This window comes from Pseudopodoces humilis, chromosome 5 (genome assembly GCF_049639895.1).
Source record: "Pseudopodoces humilis isolate 2021_Gansu_Grassland_sample_001 chromosome 5, ASM4963989v1, whole genome shotgun sequence".
Classification (NCBI taxonomy): Eukaryota; Metazoa; Chordata; class Aves; order Passeriformes; family Paridae; genus Pseudopodoces; species Pseudopodoces humilis.
The window spans coordinates 46962638-46980350 of NC_142204.1; the positions used below are offsets into that span (position 1 = coordinate 46962638).

The window sequence follows — 17713 nt, forward strand, 5'->3', positions numbered from 1 at the left end:
ACATTCTTAAAGTATCAAGAGGGATGAGGCCGAAGACCAAAATACCCAGGAGGCTGGAAGAAAGGCCAAGGGGAAAAAAGTACTGATGAATTTTACTGTCAGGAAAATTGTCATCTGTGTCTTTTTAGATAGGTAATGAAGTTAGCTCCAGATAACAGAAAATGCTATCTAAGAAGCACGCTTCTTATTTTCAGATATTTGAATAAATAGTTATTTCCTATGTTCCTTTTACTTCCAGTGCATTAGCTGGCACTGTGGTCTGCAGCATTCATTATCTTCATCTGGCAGACAGAAATCAGTTCTTTTCACAGCAGCAAACCACAACTTCCCCTTAAGATGTACAGTTTACCCTACACATTAACATAATATAGTGCTTATATTATTATAATATTAATAATATTATAATATTATTATTATATAGTATTTATTTTTCCCAAGAGGATTTTAATAGGACTTCCTTCTAGGCACGGACTGAGGAAAAGTCTATTCATATTTTTGTATTTTAAAGAGATGGAACATTGATGGCAAAGACACAAGACGCCGATCTCCACAACACCCTTCAACTCAATGATGATCAAAATTTTATACAGTGCAAGTGTTTGTATGACATTTCTCTCATGGACACTGGGAGCTTATATCACTGCCTGATGTTTCTCACATCTGTTTCCCCATAGTCTAAGAAATTTGTATTTTATATGTGCGCAACCCACACTCCTTGTAAACTTTAAGGTTTCATTGCTTTTAAAGCCAAACCAATTCCTTAATAATGAAAATGGATTTCAATAAAAATCTGGGAGTTTTTTACAAAAGAAAGCAAACGTAAAAAAGTTGTCATACAATTGAAAGTAGTTCCAAGAAAGCCCCCAAAGACTCCCTTACATGGCATTAAGTGACTAATTAGGTTCATATAATTGGAGCACCTGTTTAGGCTGACCTGAGATAACGGGAGGAAAATGGCAATGATGCTACCTGGTCCCTAAGTAGTGTGAAAAATAAAAAACGTAAGTGAGAGCATCCTTAATATTGCTGCATGAATATGTCATCATCCAGCCAGAGACTGGAGGTCTGATCTATTGGCACAAGGGAGAGCTAGCTGACCCTTCAGGAGGGGACTCCCAAGGGAGAGGGTAACCTGTTTTCACAGCCAGAATGAAGCCAATTACCCAGGATGCAGCACTCATTACCCATTTCTTTCCGCTCATATTTATAAAGTAAAACCACTTTTTAAAAGCTGTTGTAAAAAATATGCTCAAAGAACTCTTCATTTTTTTTTGTAGTATCCCAAAGTATTTATGCATATACTGGTGGTTTTTGCAGGGCTTTCATCACTGTAATGTGTTCACCTTTAATGCTTTAGATGGAAAAAGTAACTGGTCCTACTAAACTCCATCAGCCAATACCCAAGTAGCTCTCAGGCTAGTAAATAAAGACTAGTAAATAAAAGAGCGAGTAAATAAAGACTTATTAGAATCCTTCTTCTATCATTTTTTTTCTATTTTAATAATTTTATTTCAAAATTACTTCATTTCAATTTAATACTTAGTTACTTCTGTGAGTTTCACTTCGAATAGAAACCAAGAATGCTGGGCTCACCACCATTCAGCAGTTGTGTTTTCTGCACAGCAAATAATAATGCTGTTATATATTTTATGCACCAGGCATTACTCACATTTGTGTAGTATTTTTACACTGAATTAAAAAATGGAGAGTCCAAAGTGTTCAACTAGCAAACACAAAACATGACTTAATGGGTGAGAGTCTGCCTGCTGAACTGTCCCCAAAGAAGAGGAAAAGGAGAAAAATAATTTTAGCAAAGTTTTTCCTTGTAATTACTTAAAAAGCATAAGGCAAACTTCCTTAACCAACAATATTGCCAGTAGATTAAAAAAAAAAAACAACCAAATTTTGAGTTTTTGCCCTGAAAAATGAATCACTAAATTCAAAAAACCGTATTTTTGTAAATGAGCAGCTTATATAGAGCAGTGCTTCAAGAATTGTTTCTTATGAACACTATTCCCTTCAGCACCTGCTGGCCAAGGTACAAAGCACACAGTCTGAGCTCATCTGCAGGCAACCCAGAGCAACCTCACCTGGGTTAGTGTACAGGTGACTCTCCACAGTTTTCCCAATACTCTGCAGTTTAACAGCTTGAAGGGACTCATCCCCATGCATCACTGTTGGCAAGCTGCCCAAAGCATCATGAACCAAATTTGCCACTTCTCTCACATCAAAGAGCTTCAAAAGTTCTGAGTACACTGATGGGAACGAGCTGAGAAACACAGCCTAGAGAAACAGAGCAAAAATGGACAGTCAGAACAGTTTTCACATTTATAGAAATTTAAGTAACTCTAGAGAAATGCTTGGTTTCAAGGATAGGTAATAGCTTTAAAAACAGTCTTATTTTCAAAATTAATAGCCTCACATTTATTAATGGACTTACACTTGTGAGTATTTCCTTTAAGTAATAGCTAATGATTGGTAATTTCTCCCAGGACAAAGTGAAAGTTCAACTCAAAAATATTTATTCTTTAAATACACTTATGTCTCTGTGAGACAAAATTTTTGAAAGGATGGCAGAATCTAGCTGATAGGATACAAAAAATATTTGTGTGGAGTTGTTTTGGTTTACTTTAAGGTAAGTAATGTAACAGACTTGATATCTTCCATTTTTCAAATAATGAACATTTTTATTTTGGAGTGAGGTAGCACTTGTAGTCTTGGTTCCCTTCAATAATCTTTAAAATGGGTTAGAAGGTCATTGATGAACATGAAAACAAAACACTGTAAAAGAAAGGAGAACACTGCCAGAGAAAAGAAGCTAAAACTGACATTCCCCTCTTCTTCTCTAAATCCTGCTGATTGTGAAATGCTACTTACACACCCACACTTGTGGCAGAACAGGCTAATTATTAATTATAAAGTTAAAAATACTGAAAAAGAATTCTAAAGGTATTGTTTGTATCCTTTTTATTGTCTTTTGACTCCAGCTGCTTACACGATATGAGATGGAAGAAAAACCTTTCTAACTCTGTACTCTCTGATTTGCCATTTTCTTGGCAGAACTGTTTTCTAAAGCAATTTGGAAAATACTAATTCTTGACAGGATCTTAACAATCTCTGTTTACAGAAACATGTGAAGAGGAGGGTATATTTATGAACATTTAATGTACAGAGCTGTCTCCTGTGTGTTTTGCCTCTACACTTTAGCACTAGCCCATTTTTGTAGTCTCAAATGAAATAAAGGTATAATCTGAGTATTATATATGGTTCATCAAGACTTAAAAATTTTCTGTACAGCACGAAAACTCTGATAGTAATTTTTGTATGGCTCAAATTCTTCAATGTCAGTGTGGTTAAACTATGCAGTAAAAAGAACAAAACAAAAAAATTGTTTTATTTGTATCCATCAACATAAATGTTATAATTCAAAATAAAATATCATGTTTAGGATTATCTATTCCAAGCATATTTAGAAGGTGCTGCTATGAAAATTTCACGCTGTATGATGGAAAGTTGAAAATGCCACTTTGCTCTAGCAAAAATACGTTTTCTTTCTGAACAAGCATACATTTTTTACACTGGATGTGGAAAATGCCAATAAGCAAGAAAACTTACTTGTAGTTGGGATAAAGCACTTGCTCCTTTGCTCTCTTGAGACAGGAAGAAGCGTACTGACATAAGGAGCTCTTGAATACAGCAGCGAAATTCCTCCTCATTTTGTCCACCAGTAGCAATAGAGAATAATCTTCGAGACTGAACTATGTATTTAAAGATATATTCCTGTGCCTATAAATGCCAAAATCAGAGATAACTCACAAAAACGAACATGCTCATCTCCAAACAGAACACATGCAATGATTATATCATTCAAATAAAGAAAAGAGTCTGAAACGGGACCCCATTAGTTAATCTTGGTAAATCTCTCTATTGAAACACTAACAATATTTTAATAAAAGCAAAACAAATAAGCAAAAACTCCACCACTTTTTTCCCCCCACAAAAAAAACCTTAAATTAAATGCAAAACTGTTTGAATGCAAATTCAAAATACAATAAATGCCCTCTCTTATTAGCAAGACACTGAAGTTCACAGCAGCACAGAAAAATACAGAATGGTCGCACACTGATATTTTATTTCCATATTGCAGCTCGTGTCCCAAATGGGATTGCTGCACAGTATAACTCAGCCTGATGGCATGTTATGCTCTTCTGATGGCACAAACCAGGGCAACAAGAACAACCACAACCACCATAATCAGTAGAATTCCCTGGTGTCAGGACTGAACCATTAGGCCAGCATGCGTGTCTGCCCATTTAGATTCGTGCAATGGATGTAACACCACCAGCGTTATCTATATTTGATTCCTTTGCCTCATTCAGTGAGGAACATAGAGCTCCAGAGACTAAAGGCAGTGAGCCTCAATGGTCAACTTACTGACATAAGAAAATAATGAATAAACTGACTGCACTGGAAGTCTGCAGCTTCCTAGAATTAGTACTACTGTTCCATCATTTATACATATTCTGCTTCATTCCCTAAGTTAGACTAGTGTGTACTGTATGAATACATCATTCAAATGTACACCTGTCTCCAAAAATTTTATTACCTTTAGTACTTCCTGTATGTGATCATGAAGCTCCACCTCGGTGACTCGATCAATATGCCACTTCAGTACTTTTATAAGATCTCTATAATAGCACATCAGAAATTATTACAGCACAGAAGTGGGAGAAGGGTTAACTTTGCACATAAAATGCAGACCAATAGCTGTCATATGAGAAACACTGGCAAAATAAAAAATATATGACTACATTTTACTGATCACCATACTCAATAGTAAACTTAGTTTTAAGTCTGCTGAAGAGCACCTTGTACATCTCTGATGAATGGCCAATAAATACCAGCATTAAATATGCAGTAGAATGATTTTAACAGGCACACACCATTTCCTTAACCTAATGATTGATTATTTTAGTTTAGTAACAGCTGTCAGATAGAAAATCAGATAGAAAAAGTACAGACTTCACCTGTATGCAAGTGCTCCTGCAAAATGACTTTCAATGTAAGTGTCCATTACTGGCTTAAAGTGGTGAAACTTGCTGTCCTGCAGCAAATTTATTATGTGAACCTGAATGTGAGAGAAAAAGAAAAAAAATTCAACACTTTTTTTGTTTGTTTTACCTAGCTTTTAGCTAGTGTTAAGCATGATCACAAAATGAAACTTACCAAGCAATCAAATACTTTTGATCCATATTTTTGAGAATTTTCATCTAAAATCCCAAATAAAGTGTCTAGTGTATCTTGAAGAAACTGATGGGAGAGAATAAGAGCATTATTAAAAAGACAGTTCTGTGACATGGAAATACATTACTTCCCTCATATAATCTAAAAGTATAAAAAGGTATATACCTTCACTATTTCTGAACCATCAATTTCTTTTAATTTTGAGAGGCAACCTGCAATTTTGTCTGGGTGGGTTCTCCACTTCAGAAGGTCAAGCATATCTCCTGCAAAAACAAAGTGCAAGATTAAAGTTGGAAGCAAAGCAGCATTTCAAATTTCAAATTTTACTATTACAGTCCATTCAGCAAAATTTGGCAAGAAGAGAAAACACCTCTAGATTTGTAATAATATCATCTTCCCAACAAAACATTTTCATTCCGTTCCGCAATTGCTCCACTGAAACAAACACAAGAACATGGTACTGGGTCACTAGAATCAGTCTCCAGTGGCAACTCTATCATGCAATCTTGTTCAGATACTATCTTAAATAAAGCAATTATTTTGCCCTCTCTCATCCCATTGAAGGATGCTTTCCAGAGTTAGTCTCTGAAAGCTAGAAACAATCTCCTAATTACTAGCTTGATTGCATTTGAAACACTCATGTTTCTATGTGTTTTTAGACAACAAAGGCAATTCCTCTAAGATCCCACTTGATTAACAAGCAAAAAATCTCTTCTGGAAAATGAACTATTCTGAGATAAAAGATGCCTGAATGTGTCCAAACTTCCTCCAGTTTTAATTCCTTGTCCTTCAGCTTTCTTAACCAAAAAGATAACTACATTACAGATAAGATGACATCATTTTCTACATCATTAGCAAGCTCATACATCTGTTGTAAACATCTGTGTTCTAGAATTTGAGTGTCTTTTGGATAGACATATTTATGTCACCAATATGACGTTTCTCCCGTTTAACACTATTTAACCTCCTTGAATGTGGAACAATCCCCAGGAGTCTCCACTGGTGTATCCTGCCTTTTCTACCATTACATTCAATCTATTTTCTATTCTTTCTATTTCTATTCTTTCTTATTTATTATTTAAATCAAAGTTACAGTGCTTTGCTATATCATATTATGATTTTGTCCCCAACTGATGAGACCTTTCAACAACATGCAGAAAATTGTCTCAGATTTTAGTGAAGTTACTCTCATCTCCATACCCTACCAGTCTTTTAAAGCAGAGATAAATTCCAGAGATTTCTTCAGATCTAGTAGTATTTTCCATCTGCTCAAGAAGGAAATGCCTTCCATTATAGTGCAACCTTCCACTTCCATTTTAACTTTTATTTGCCTGTTTGAAAGTTCTTATTTCCAATATGTATTTTTTCTCATGTCCTGCATTATTCAGCTGCTGCATTTCCTCTTGATAACAAATTAAAAAAAATTGAAAAGAAAGATTAAGTTTATTCTGGCATGATTTGTCTTTGATAATCTTGCAGCACATCTGAATTAGTTACATGTTGATTTTTTTTATCCATGATTTCTTGCAAATATTTGAGTAAAATTCATCATGGACGGAAGGGCCAATTAAGATATCTGCCCTTCCACATGTCTTAAATGTAAGTTCTACATTTTATAGTCTTTGAACACGTGTTACAGCTTCCCAGATGCACTAAAAAACCCACCTTGTTATAAGATTGAGAATTTCTTATTCCATACCATTCAATATCCTAAAATAGTTTTGCAAACTTAGAGTGGTTTTTCAGCAGTTTTTCCTTGCTGAACTCAGACACATCTGCAGAGCTCCTTTCAAGCTGTGTTCAGTAAAAGCTACACACATTTTTTGACTGTTGAATTATATAAAACCCAAATCCCTTTTATATTCAAGTTTACTACTGCCACACTTCACTGACCAGCTGTTCAGAAATTCTCAGTGCCTAGTGGATTGAAGCAGAAAACCTTAATCACCATCCAACCCCTCCATCAGTTTAAGCTGAACTACAGCCTAGCTGATCACTGCCCAGCACTGTTAGAAGGAGCCAGTGCTTCTGAAGTGTTCTCAGTAGTTATTAAGGTAAGAAGTTAATAGCGAGTTTTCCTCTTGGATCAGCATCTTTTTGGCTGCTTTCTACCACAGACTGTTCTCACACTCAAGTAATACTTGTGCAACACCCATCTTTGTGTCATCTCTTTCCTGGTTTGCTCCAGGGAAGTTCCTCTATCCCGCAATAAATGAAGAAATAATTTTTACGTTATTAACATTAAATGAATTCCACCTATATTCAAATTTTGCCATAGGTGTTAATGGCAAACAACCAACATAAGATTCCACAAATATTTTACTGCCTTAATTACTTTTGATGGACACAGATTGTTCTGATGCATTTATGTGTTACATTTTTGTTTTGCTTCAAGCTGTGCTGGCATGGAAAAAAGAGATCCTTGAGTTGCACTGAGTGACAGAGTCCCACACATGCATTGGAAACACATCCCAATGATCAAGGACAAATGATAGGTCTTATTATTCTTTCTGTCAGGAATTTTTAAGAAACAAGATTTACAAATCCACTGATCTACATTTGTCTTTTGGATAATTAAATGTACTTCTACACTTTAAGCCTCAGCTCAAGCTGACGAGTAGTAAGACTAGCTGAAGCTGTCAGTTCAGAGTAGGGAAAACACTTCTTTACAGGTTTGCTGGAGGAACTTTGTAAAAAATAGTTGACACTCGGTATTAGGGATTTGTTGGGGATTTAAAAAGAAAAAGAAAGCAAATGTAAGACACTCACTTCAAAGGACTTATTTCAAGGAAAGTGCTAAGGAGGAAAGACATTCTAAGATAACATTAGAGAATAGCCCAAGCATAAGTGATACAAATAGGAAATCTGACACGTGACCCACAAGGGGAACAGATAGCAGTGTGTCATATAGTAAGAGACAGGAAAATATAAAATTGTCCCCCAAAATAGGCCTACTAGGAAATCATAGTTTTGGAAAAGGGAAAAAGTTACTGGTGATGATTAATTTTGCTGAAGAATAAAAATATTTCCAATGCATTATCTTCAAAACAATCAAGGCCTGTATATTTAAAATAGACTACACCTGACCTATTGTCCCTACGAAATAAAACACATCCCTTCTTGAAGCATGCAATTTAAATAAAAAGAGCTCAGTTTAATAGAAGGTTTAGAATCATGAGTTTAAGGAAGTGTTTGGGATGATTTTCCATCTCTCTCTCATGTAAGTCCTGAGACATCAGAAATTGACTTGTTATGATTTCAGGAGGAAGAGACTGAATTTCAGAACTGGCAGTCAGCATGTCTCTTCCAACAGGCTGCTTCTGTGGTCACCAGCACTTCCTCCAAACTAGGGTTACTCGGAAAGCTGCTCAGTGCTGCTTTTGTTTTATCAATTCACTGGTTTGGGTTTTTTTTTAAATGCAGCTAGAAGGATTACACCTCTGCCATGCTGTATGGCATGTTGCTCTGCTGCTGAACAGCTGCTGACCAGGGATGCGCTGATCAGTGCTGAGAAACAAGTGGATGCCAACAGCTAAAATATTCAGACTTCCTGGAAAGATCCTGACTTTCTTGTACCTCTACTATATGTCAAAAACTAAGATTGTTTTGCAGAAACAATCTGAGTGAACTCAGCAGAAAAATCTGAGTGAAAGAGTGAGTAGTCTCTCACTCTTTCAGGGTTTTATAGAGTAATGAAAAATAACTACCCATCTAAGAATATAATATAGATAAAAGCTAGTATACTTTTTGCTAATATTAACTGATTAACTATCCAGGACCAAAAGTGAAGGAAAAAACTAACCAGCAGAAAGATTAGATAAGGAAGTGTTCTTAGCCATGATGAAGGAAGAGACTCCCCTGGTTAGAAGGTCTCCAAAAAATTGTTTGGAAATAATCCTAATAACCCCTTCAAAGTACCCAGGGTAAGGAAATTATGGATCCCAACAACTAGGAGTCAGCCTCCGTCCCCCAGTCCCCATAATTTTAATATGCATGAGAGCTGATGGCATGTGGGAACAATCAATGAGAGAATGACAGCTGAGTAAAATTTCCCAGCAAGCAAGTAAAGCTGCAGCCTAATTCAGTCACACCCTTTACAAGTCTGGGTTTGGGGTCCTTCCCCACCCCATAGCCAGACAACACAGTAATTTTTAATTCATTTTCAAACTGGACATTGTTGTTCGTAAACAACAGGTGAATCTCTGAGACATTCAGAAAAAATCTCCAAACTTAAAAACAAATTAAAAAATAACCAGCAATTTACAAAAATACCAATACAAATGTTTACTAAAAAAATTAAATACACAGCTCTTTTTAATCCTGTATTTTTTAATACATAAGCTACATTCTCTCAGGGATAACTGAAGTAATGCTCACATGACCAAATATCCACATGCTTTGCTCTATGTTCATTTTCTGAGCATGCAATAGATTTTTGGCAAATTTTTGTTCAAAAGAATGGGGATTTGGAAACTCACCAAGATGAACTTCCCAAAGAAGATCCTTGGAGAAAATATGAGCCTGTCTATTGAAAATATTTCCACCCTCTGAAGTACTGCTGAAATAATTGTTAACTCTTTCAGAGCTGAAAAGGGGATCAATATTATTCAGATATTCTACACCCTTTTACTCAGAATATGGTTAAAAAAAGAAGGAGGAAATTTTATGCCCTATGTCACACATCTATTCACATTAAGTACAAAATAACTCCTGCAGTGTAAACAAAAATTAGTATTAGAACCCCAGACAATAGGGCAACTATTTATCAGTGAGACACTTAAATTCCAGGCAGCACTTTTATGCAGGTCTAAGTACCAGTAGATTAATGTAATTTCCTAAATCAAGGCCTTTAACTGAAGCAAACTTAGTCTCTGATTTCCTATTAGCTACCTTTGGGAAAAACTTTCATTGAGTAACTTTCATTGCTAAGGTAATTACTATGACAATACAAAATGGGTGTGCACAAGGAAACAAGCCACTTACTGTTTGCACACCGTTCTATTTTGCACACTTGCTATTAATGGGTGAAAATTAAGAGCACTATTTCAATTTAAAAAGCTGCTCTAGTTTTTGGTGAACATCTATAATCAATTTGCAAATAGTTAGCAATTTTATCATCATACACAGAGGATGGGTAAAGTCACAGATATTCACACACAAGAGTGGTCAAAGTAATAATATAAAATTGTGGTTATATCGAAGAATGGTCAGAAACACATTACCAAGCAAATACACAATATTTAGAAACTTTTGGAAAACTGCTCCACAGTTTTTAGTTACAGTTTAGTTCAGTTATGGCAGGTAAACAAGAACCTCGAGAATTTTATACATAACACTGGTTAAGAACTTTACACAAAGCACTGGTAGAGAGTGTAAACACACGTATTTAAATCTGCAGCTCCTTATAGCCAGTGTACAAGACTGTTTTAAGTAAATGTTTGTTGGATTGAAGAAAAACAAAGAAAGCAATATTTGCCTAATTAGGAACAAACTGCTACAGCCTAAAGCTGACAATAATTATTCCATAAAAACTCTACAACAAACAGATCAAGAGGTTTTATAAAGCAGCTGGGTTTTGATAGTTGATTCCAGAAATGCTGCATTTGATTCCAATATCACGGTCATCTAAAAAGCATTCTTGCACTACTTAAAAACAGTGTTTTATCATGATCCATTTGTTTCCATCTGAATAGAAAAAAATTATGAAGAAAACCAGTTCATAAAATAGATAGAACATAAGCTATTTTTGAGTACTTCCATACTTGCTTGGCATGGAAAAGACTAGATATCACACTCATTTAAACTCATCATGTTTAAAATAATCAACATATCCTACCATTTTGTGTGAGTTTAGTGGAGCAGAGAAAAGATGTAATCCAGAACGACTCTTTAGTGGTTTTTACTGCTTGGCTGTTGTTTCCTAGGGATATTCCCTTTGAAAAGGGGAGTTTGAGGTAGCGACCAGAATCCTGAAGGTTTGCATTTTCTTCACACTGTGAAAACAGACCAGTAAAAATAACAGTACTGCACAAAACAATTGACCAGATCTCCAAACTATATGAATCATTGTTTCCCTGTCAGAAACTGAAGAATTTCCACTATGCCTATTGCAATTTTGGTTTTAGAGCTTAGCATAATATATTGACATTGAAATTTAACACATTTGCACAGTTTACACTAAATGAATAGCTACAAATTTTCATGTTAAGATCTAAACTTTATCTGGAAGCATATAAAATACTCTGAACAAAGTGACAACTCATATATGTGGAAAGAGAATTCCACAAAGTTAAAATAACTTACCTTTGTGAAATTCATTTTAAAACAATGTGATATAACAGTAAGAGTTAGGAAAACCAGTGCACTGAAACACATACCTAGATTCAATTGCAGTTTATATCAGGAAGGTGAATATTAAACAATCAGCAATGGATATTTTAATGGTGACAAGAGTATCACTCATTTCATAGTCAATACAGACTTTCTCAATGTCTCCGGGCATTCAAAGTAGGTTCCAGTGGAATCATTACAGCTAATGACTGTTAATTCAAATTACCTTGTGTACAATTAGTTCATGGGTGCCATCTGGCAGAGTCCTCCCATTTTCCTGCATCAGGGGCATGAAAGAAAAGCCAAACAACTTCTTCTCACCCTTTTCTTTTGCTGAAATGCACATATAAATAGCAGCACTTAACAGTATACTTTTTTAGACAAAATAAGCTTATACAACACAAGAGTATAAAATGCAACATAGGAAAATATACTGGAGCTGCAGCTAGTCAGACGAAGATTATCTTGAATTGCTGCTCTAATTTGTACACTGTCTTCTGTAATGTTCCTTTTTATCTCACTTTAAACCAGAAGGGAGTATCTGAAATAAGTTAGTATATATTAACAACAAATAATGTAAGCCACCAATTATGCAATCTTAGCAATATATAGAAGTTTATCCTCTGTGAAACCTCTCATACCTAGGAATGCAGAATGTAGAACCAGTCAGCAATTTTTACCTCAAAATCATCTCTAAAATGTTTAATAATGTTTTAAAAATTTTAGAATTTTGTAAGTACAAAGAAGCATTACAGAGAAAGTCCATGCAGCTGTCTTTTCCCTGAGGTGCTATGGAAACCGACTACAGCTGTAACGGGGAGGACTAGCAGAAGTCATGAGCACCACTTACTGGAACAGTGCCGGAATTCACAGCGGATGTGAGCTCCTCTGAACTTATCCACGGGAATAGGAAGTTTCAGCAGCTCAGCCCACCTGGGGCAATTGTTATGATAAAGCACAAAAGAATGGTATTCGCTGGCTGGTGGCTCTCCGGAGCCAAATGAGATAAAATCCTAATGAAGTAAAAATATGATTAAAGATAGATTAGCTCACTGGTAAAATGTCATCGAGGATGGCTCTTCCAAGGAAGACTATTTAATGTTTACATTCACATCATGAATGCCAGATGTGGTACAATGTTCAGTATGTTATAACCCTCAAAAACAGTAGCACTTTTTTTTTTTTAATACTTGAAATTAGAAATAGCAAGAATCATTTACATAACGTAGAATAGAAGTATTTAACTGGGTGATCAGGGAGGCTTGAGCAACACGCGTGTTGTGGATTCCCATGACACAACATGGTCCTGCCAATGTTATAACCCAGCAGCAAAGACTGGAACTGAGAGCAACCCAGGCTCAAGATTTCAGTCATCTGAAAAAAGCCTGTAACCCTGGCACAAACAGTGTGTCCCAGCATCAGAAAATGAATGTGGATTCTGTGATCAGGAAGAAGCAAAGTGTTGGCTGCCTTTACAACACCCATGAGGGAACTCTCCATAACAAGGCAGGCAAATGCATTTATCTAAAGTCCCAACTCGGGGATATGTATTAATTCTCCATGAGAAAGGTAAGGTGTAGCTTTTGCAATTATAATCTCAATATGTTTTTTTTGTTTAATATACACACACACACACTTATGTGTACATATATATAAAAATGTATCTATATCGCATGCTATGGATCTATATGCACAATTTCACTCCAGATACACGAACGTGCAATTTGTACCAGGTTATTTGTGTAGACTTTCTCCATTGTGTTACCCCACAGCCCATGAAATAATGCAGAACATATGAAAACACTACTTTCAAATTTAAAACAAAACAAAGCAAAAACCATATAAAAATATGTGAGGAAAAGTTTGAATGTGAATAGAAATCGTTTTGGTACAGAAGAATTTTGAGATATGGTCATCTATTAATAATTAAAATTTAAACCATTGTCTGTTTGTAAGCCGTTACCAGCAGCACATAATAAAATTTGAAGATGAGAAGGAACATTAATTTATTTTTTTTACTGATTTATTTACTGATACATGGTGCTTACTTTTGCAGTGAGGATTTACTAAAATCAGATACAAAATTCAAAATTATCAAGACAAGTTGTTTTGTGTAACATAAAAATTGCATATTTCTAAAAAGAATTCTTAGGAAATACAAAATTCTCCCAAGCTTAGTCTTGCTTCAACATTTTCCAGCATCTTAATGGAATCCTTAGTTATTTGGTTGGCAATTTTACATGTTTATCCCAATCATGTAATTCATCATAGAAATAAAACAAACATATATTAATGTCTTATACAGACATTTTAAAAACGTTTTAAGCAAAGTGGAGACACTTTGAATACCTAAAGACAGAAAAATATAAACATGTCCTTTCCAAAGTATTTTTCTAGTCTTAAACCAATGCCACAAAAGAAGACTTACATCTGAGAAAGTATGTCTTTATTAACTACAATTATTAACTTTATTAACTACAAAATTAACTACAGCAAGGAAAAGCACAAAACAAAGATACCTTTAAGATTTGACCACTGCTGTCCACCACATGCATTGTCACTTCCACATTTCTGGCCACACTTTTCCCTCCTTTTTCAAATTCTCCTCTTTCTACAGTGATATATAAATCATTCCTCATTTCACCTATCAAAAAAACAAACAAAATAATGTGTCCAAAAGTCAGTCCAACTTGCCTACTTTTTGCTTCTAGTACTTCAGTAGATTTGCATTTTATCTTACAAAGGATAGTGCTACACCCACAATTAATCAGTATTTTTGGATTTTGAACAATAATTGTTTTCATAAACCAAAAAAAAGCAAAAGGTCTTCATCCCTCTCAAAACCCAAAGATTATCTGCCATACTACACAAATTCCAGAGGCTTCTACTCATCTGTTAGATCTGTTTGGTCTTTACATTCCCCCCTCTAGATATATTGAAGCTAGTGTGTAGCTCCACCTAATTCCGTTTTTCTTCTAATCTAAGACAATATAATGTACTTTCTTTCATCTATAATCATTACAGTTCTCTGTTTACCTGATTGCAACTTTTCTCTACTTAATCTCAAAAGAAAGTGTATTATTTTACAAAAGGAAAAACCAAGAGGCTGGTGTTGTTTCCATTAGAAGGGCAGTTTTCCCAGATTGTATAGAAATTTTTAATCTGAAAAATCTCAATATATTTTGCATTAATAGGGTGTTCCAAAGCTTATGAGGAAAAAGTTTGCTAAGTTAGCTTATTTTTCACTTGTTGGAAAGGCTTCTGAGAAATTAGACTCTCCATCAGGACATTTAAGCTACAAATCCAATACAGACACTACATTGGTACCACATGGTATGGTATGTACAAGCACTGCTAGCATATTTAAACTGAAGTTCTTTGCATGTTCATGCAGTATCACACTAAGTAGTCTGTCAGAATATAAACAGATCACAGGGACAAGATCAATAGTAATTTTATTTTAGTTTCAGCTGACACAAAGTTTGATGAAGAGAGGAAAGAGTGGTTGCAGTGGGGACAGAACAGGGGGAAATGAGTACTGGTGGTGACTGAAGTGCCATAGGGAAGCCCTATCCTGTTTAAAGACGTTGAATCTATTTCTAAAGAGTTTAAACAGATCCAGCTCTTGACAAACATTACCAGAACTACTTTGTAGCAACTGGACTTTCCTTGTGAAAGGCAGAACATGAAGGATGAATAGCATCATAATTAGGAGAATTCTCTAAAATTCTTATTTCTGGATTTTGTTGAAACTGAAATTGAGAATATATGTTTTCATCTAGAGAAATGCAAGTTTAGTGAAAAGGTAGTATCATCTTTTAATAAAGCAGATTTTCTCCCAGAACTGCTGACATAAAGTGTGACAGTTTAGTATATTTACAGGTGTGCCATGTAGAAGGCAACTGTGGGTTGTGTACTTGTATTGTGGGTAAAATTAATTCTACTATATGTAACATAAGTAATAAACATATCTTCAATTTCTAGCTTCATTTTTATTTGCAACTAGAATTTTATTTGCTTGAACTTTCCACAATACTCTCATGTTTCACATTCCTTGCATTTTACTGCACGTGACTTCTCAGTGATTTTTAAGTAACAGAAACAATGATCTTGCTATAGTCATCTAATATTTTTATAATATTATTACATCACTGGATGCAAAACAATTGAATGATTCCTCCAAAGCACAGTCTAAATGATAAAAAAAGTTAAAGAAGAAACTACCATATCATGAATCCCACAAGACCCATTCCCATAAACAAGGGGGGAAAATCTGCTTTTGTATTACTTTATTATCAGTTACCTGCTGAAACAATCATGGGCAGAGGCTAGAATACAGCTAGACAAAATCAACAGAACAAACACTAGATTGTATTCTCTTAAGAGTTTCTGAAGCCAAGGGTGAAAGAGCTGAATTGCTAGTAAGTGTGTGTAACCACCAGATCAGCCTTTGGTTCTTGGTGAGAAAAAGGCTTAAAATAAGCAAAAGGTTATTCAGGTGATGGACAGCAAGACTTGTAAGAAAAAAACCAAAAAAACACAAACACAAAAGGAATCTCAAAACAAAACCCAAACACAAACCTAAAGCCTTCCAAAGGATGTTATGAATGTAACATAAAAGGATGAAAGGAAAGGATGAAGAAATTGTGGAGAAAAGATCAGCTACAGGATATGAAACAGACAGTCATAAGGACTCAGGAAATCCCCAGAGCTGAAAATAGCTGGAGGCTGGGAGAGCATCAGGCGGTAATTACCATACATGCATATGTGCACACTCAGCTTTTACTTTTCCTTAGGGTCTCTTTACAACAAGGGTCCTCAGCTAGACAGACCCTTGATCTGAATCTGTAAAGCTGCTCTTATAGTTCATTCAAGTAACAAAATTAAAACTTAAAAACTCATTAAGACTACCATTAAAACTACTAGATTATAATTATTTCTACATTGCAGTACTATTTCATTATAAAAATTTTGTAAGTTAGAATAGTATGGTTACCAAAGGAGCTTGCAGCATGTTGGGTCCTTGCTTAGTGTATGCATACACTGGGCTTGGTTCTAGTTAGTGCTGCCTGTTGGTCCCTTTCAAGTATTTCACATGGAGAAAAAATGACAACACACAGAATTCAGAAAAAGCAGTTTTGTTATAGAGTTGATTTGAGCAAACAACTTGTAGGTGCAGCAATATGTCTTTAAAAATTAACTTGAATCCTACAGGCATTTGTGCTACATTATTTTTATTTATCTGCACAGATTTATTTCAATTTTCCATGGGATCTTCACAGAAACATAACCATAACCGAATAATGGTGGTTATAACCATAACCACCACAAATTTAATCACTTACCCCAGGTGTAACTCGGTGAAAACTGTAAGTTTTCCTTTTTAAATACAGTGAACTGTATGGGATTTAACTGCAAATGAAAATGACAGTGGACTGGGAGGCCCTATTACCAGAAGTGTTCAAGGTTGGAAGTGGTTTTAAGCAACCTGACCTAGTGAAAGACATTCCTGCCCATGTGGGTGGGCAGAAATAATAATCTTTAAACATCCCTTCCAACTCACACCAGCCTATTCTACTTGCAAAAAAATAGGAGACCATTTTTAGAAGAAGTAATTTGGGCTCCACAGACTTTTTTTAAAAAAATCCCAACTTGTTGTGTTCTACCTTTTTAATTTTCATAAGAAATCAAATCACAGTGAAAAAGACAGGTGTAGGATGTACTTTCTCAAATATTTACCTGCTGTTGTCCTAACAGAGCCTTGACAAAGCTTATAATCAATGTCATGAAAAGATAGTTCAGGTGAATCTTGCCCTGATCTCTCTCTATTCAGGAAACGCTGCTTTGTTTTCAATGTCTTGAAGAAACCCAAGACATGTTGGTCATGTTAGTGAAAGAAAATGCCATTTTTTTTTCCATTATCATGCATGGCAAATTAAATCTAGGAGGAGACTAAGCCTCTTATGCTATAGAAGGAATAACCTTTTTATGTTTGATAACCTTTTAAATGTTTGATAAGGAAATGAATAGAAAAGCAGAAGGGTAAAGAATAGAAAGACTGAAATACACCGGAAAATTAATTAAAAATCAAGTAAACTCTGGACTATGTATCAAGTATACAGCCTGTACCAGGTGGACA

General features: G+C 35.2%; 1 protein-coding gene across 4 annotated transcripts in view; it reads right to left on the reverse strand.

The window, feature by feature from the left end:
- The window catches only part of DOCK4 (dedicator of cytokinesis 4), a 224507-nt gene that overhangs the window by 72222 nt on the left and 134572 nt on the right, over positions 1–17713 (reverse strand). For all 4 annotated transcript variants that reach the window (XM_088054848.1, XM_088054845.1, XM_088054847.1 and 1 more), the window contains exons 14-23: positions 14094–14218; positions 12425–12587; positions 11801–11907; positions 11081–11237; positions 5410–5507; positions 5227–5310; positions 5028–5128; positions 4607–4688; positions 3616–3786; positions 2091–2283 (exon numbers count right to left, since the gene is read on the reverse strand). In XM_088054848.1, coding sequence (XP_087910974.1) covers positions 2091–2283; positions 3616–3786; positions 4607–4688; positions 5028–5128; positions 5227–5310; positions 5410–5507; positions 11081–11237; positions 11801–11907; positions 12425–12587; positions 14094–14218 — 1281 coding nt within the window. The remainder of the gene's footprint in view (positions 1–2090; positions 2284–3615; positions 3787–4606; positions 4689–5027; positions 5129–5226; positions 5311–5409; positions 5508–11080; positions 11238–11800; positions 11908–12424; positions 12588–14093; positions 14219–17713) is intronic.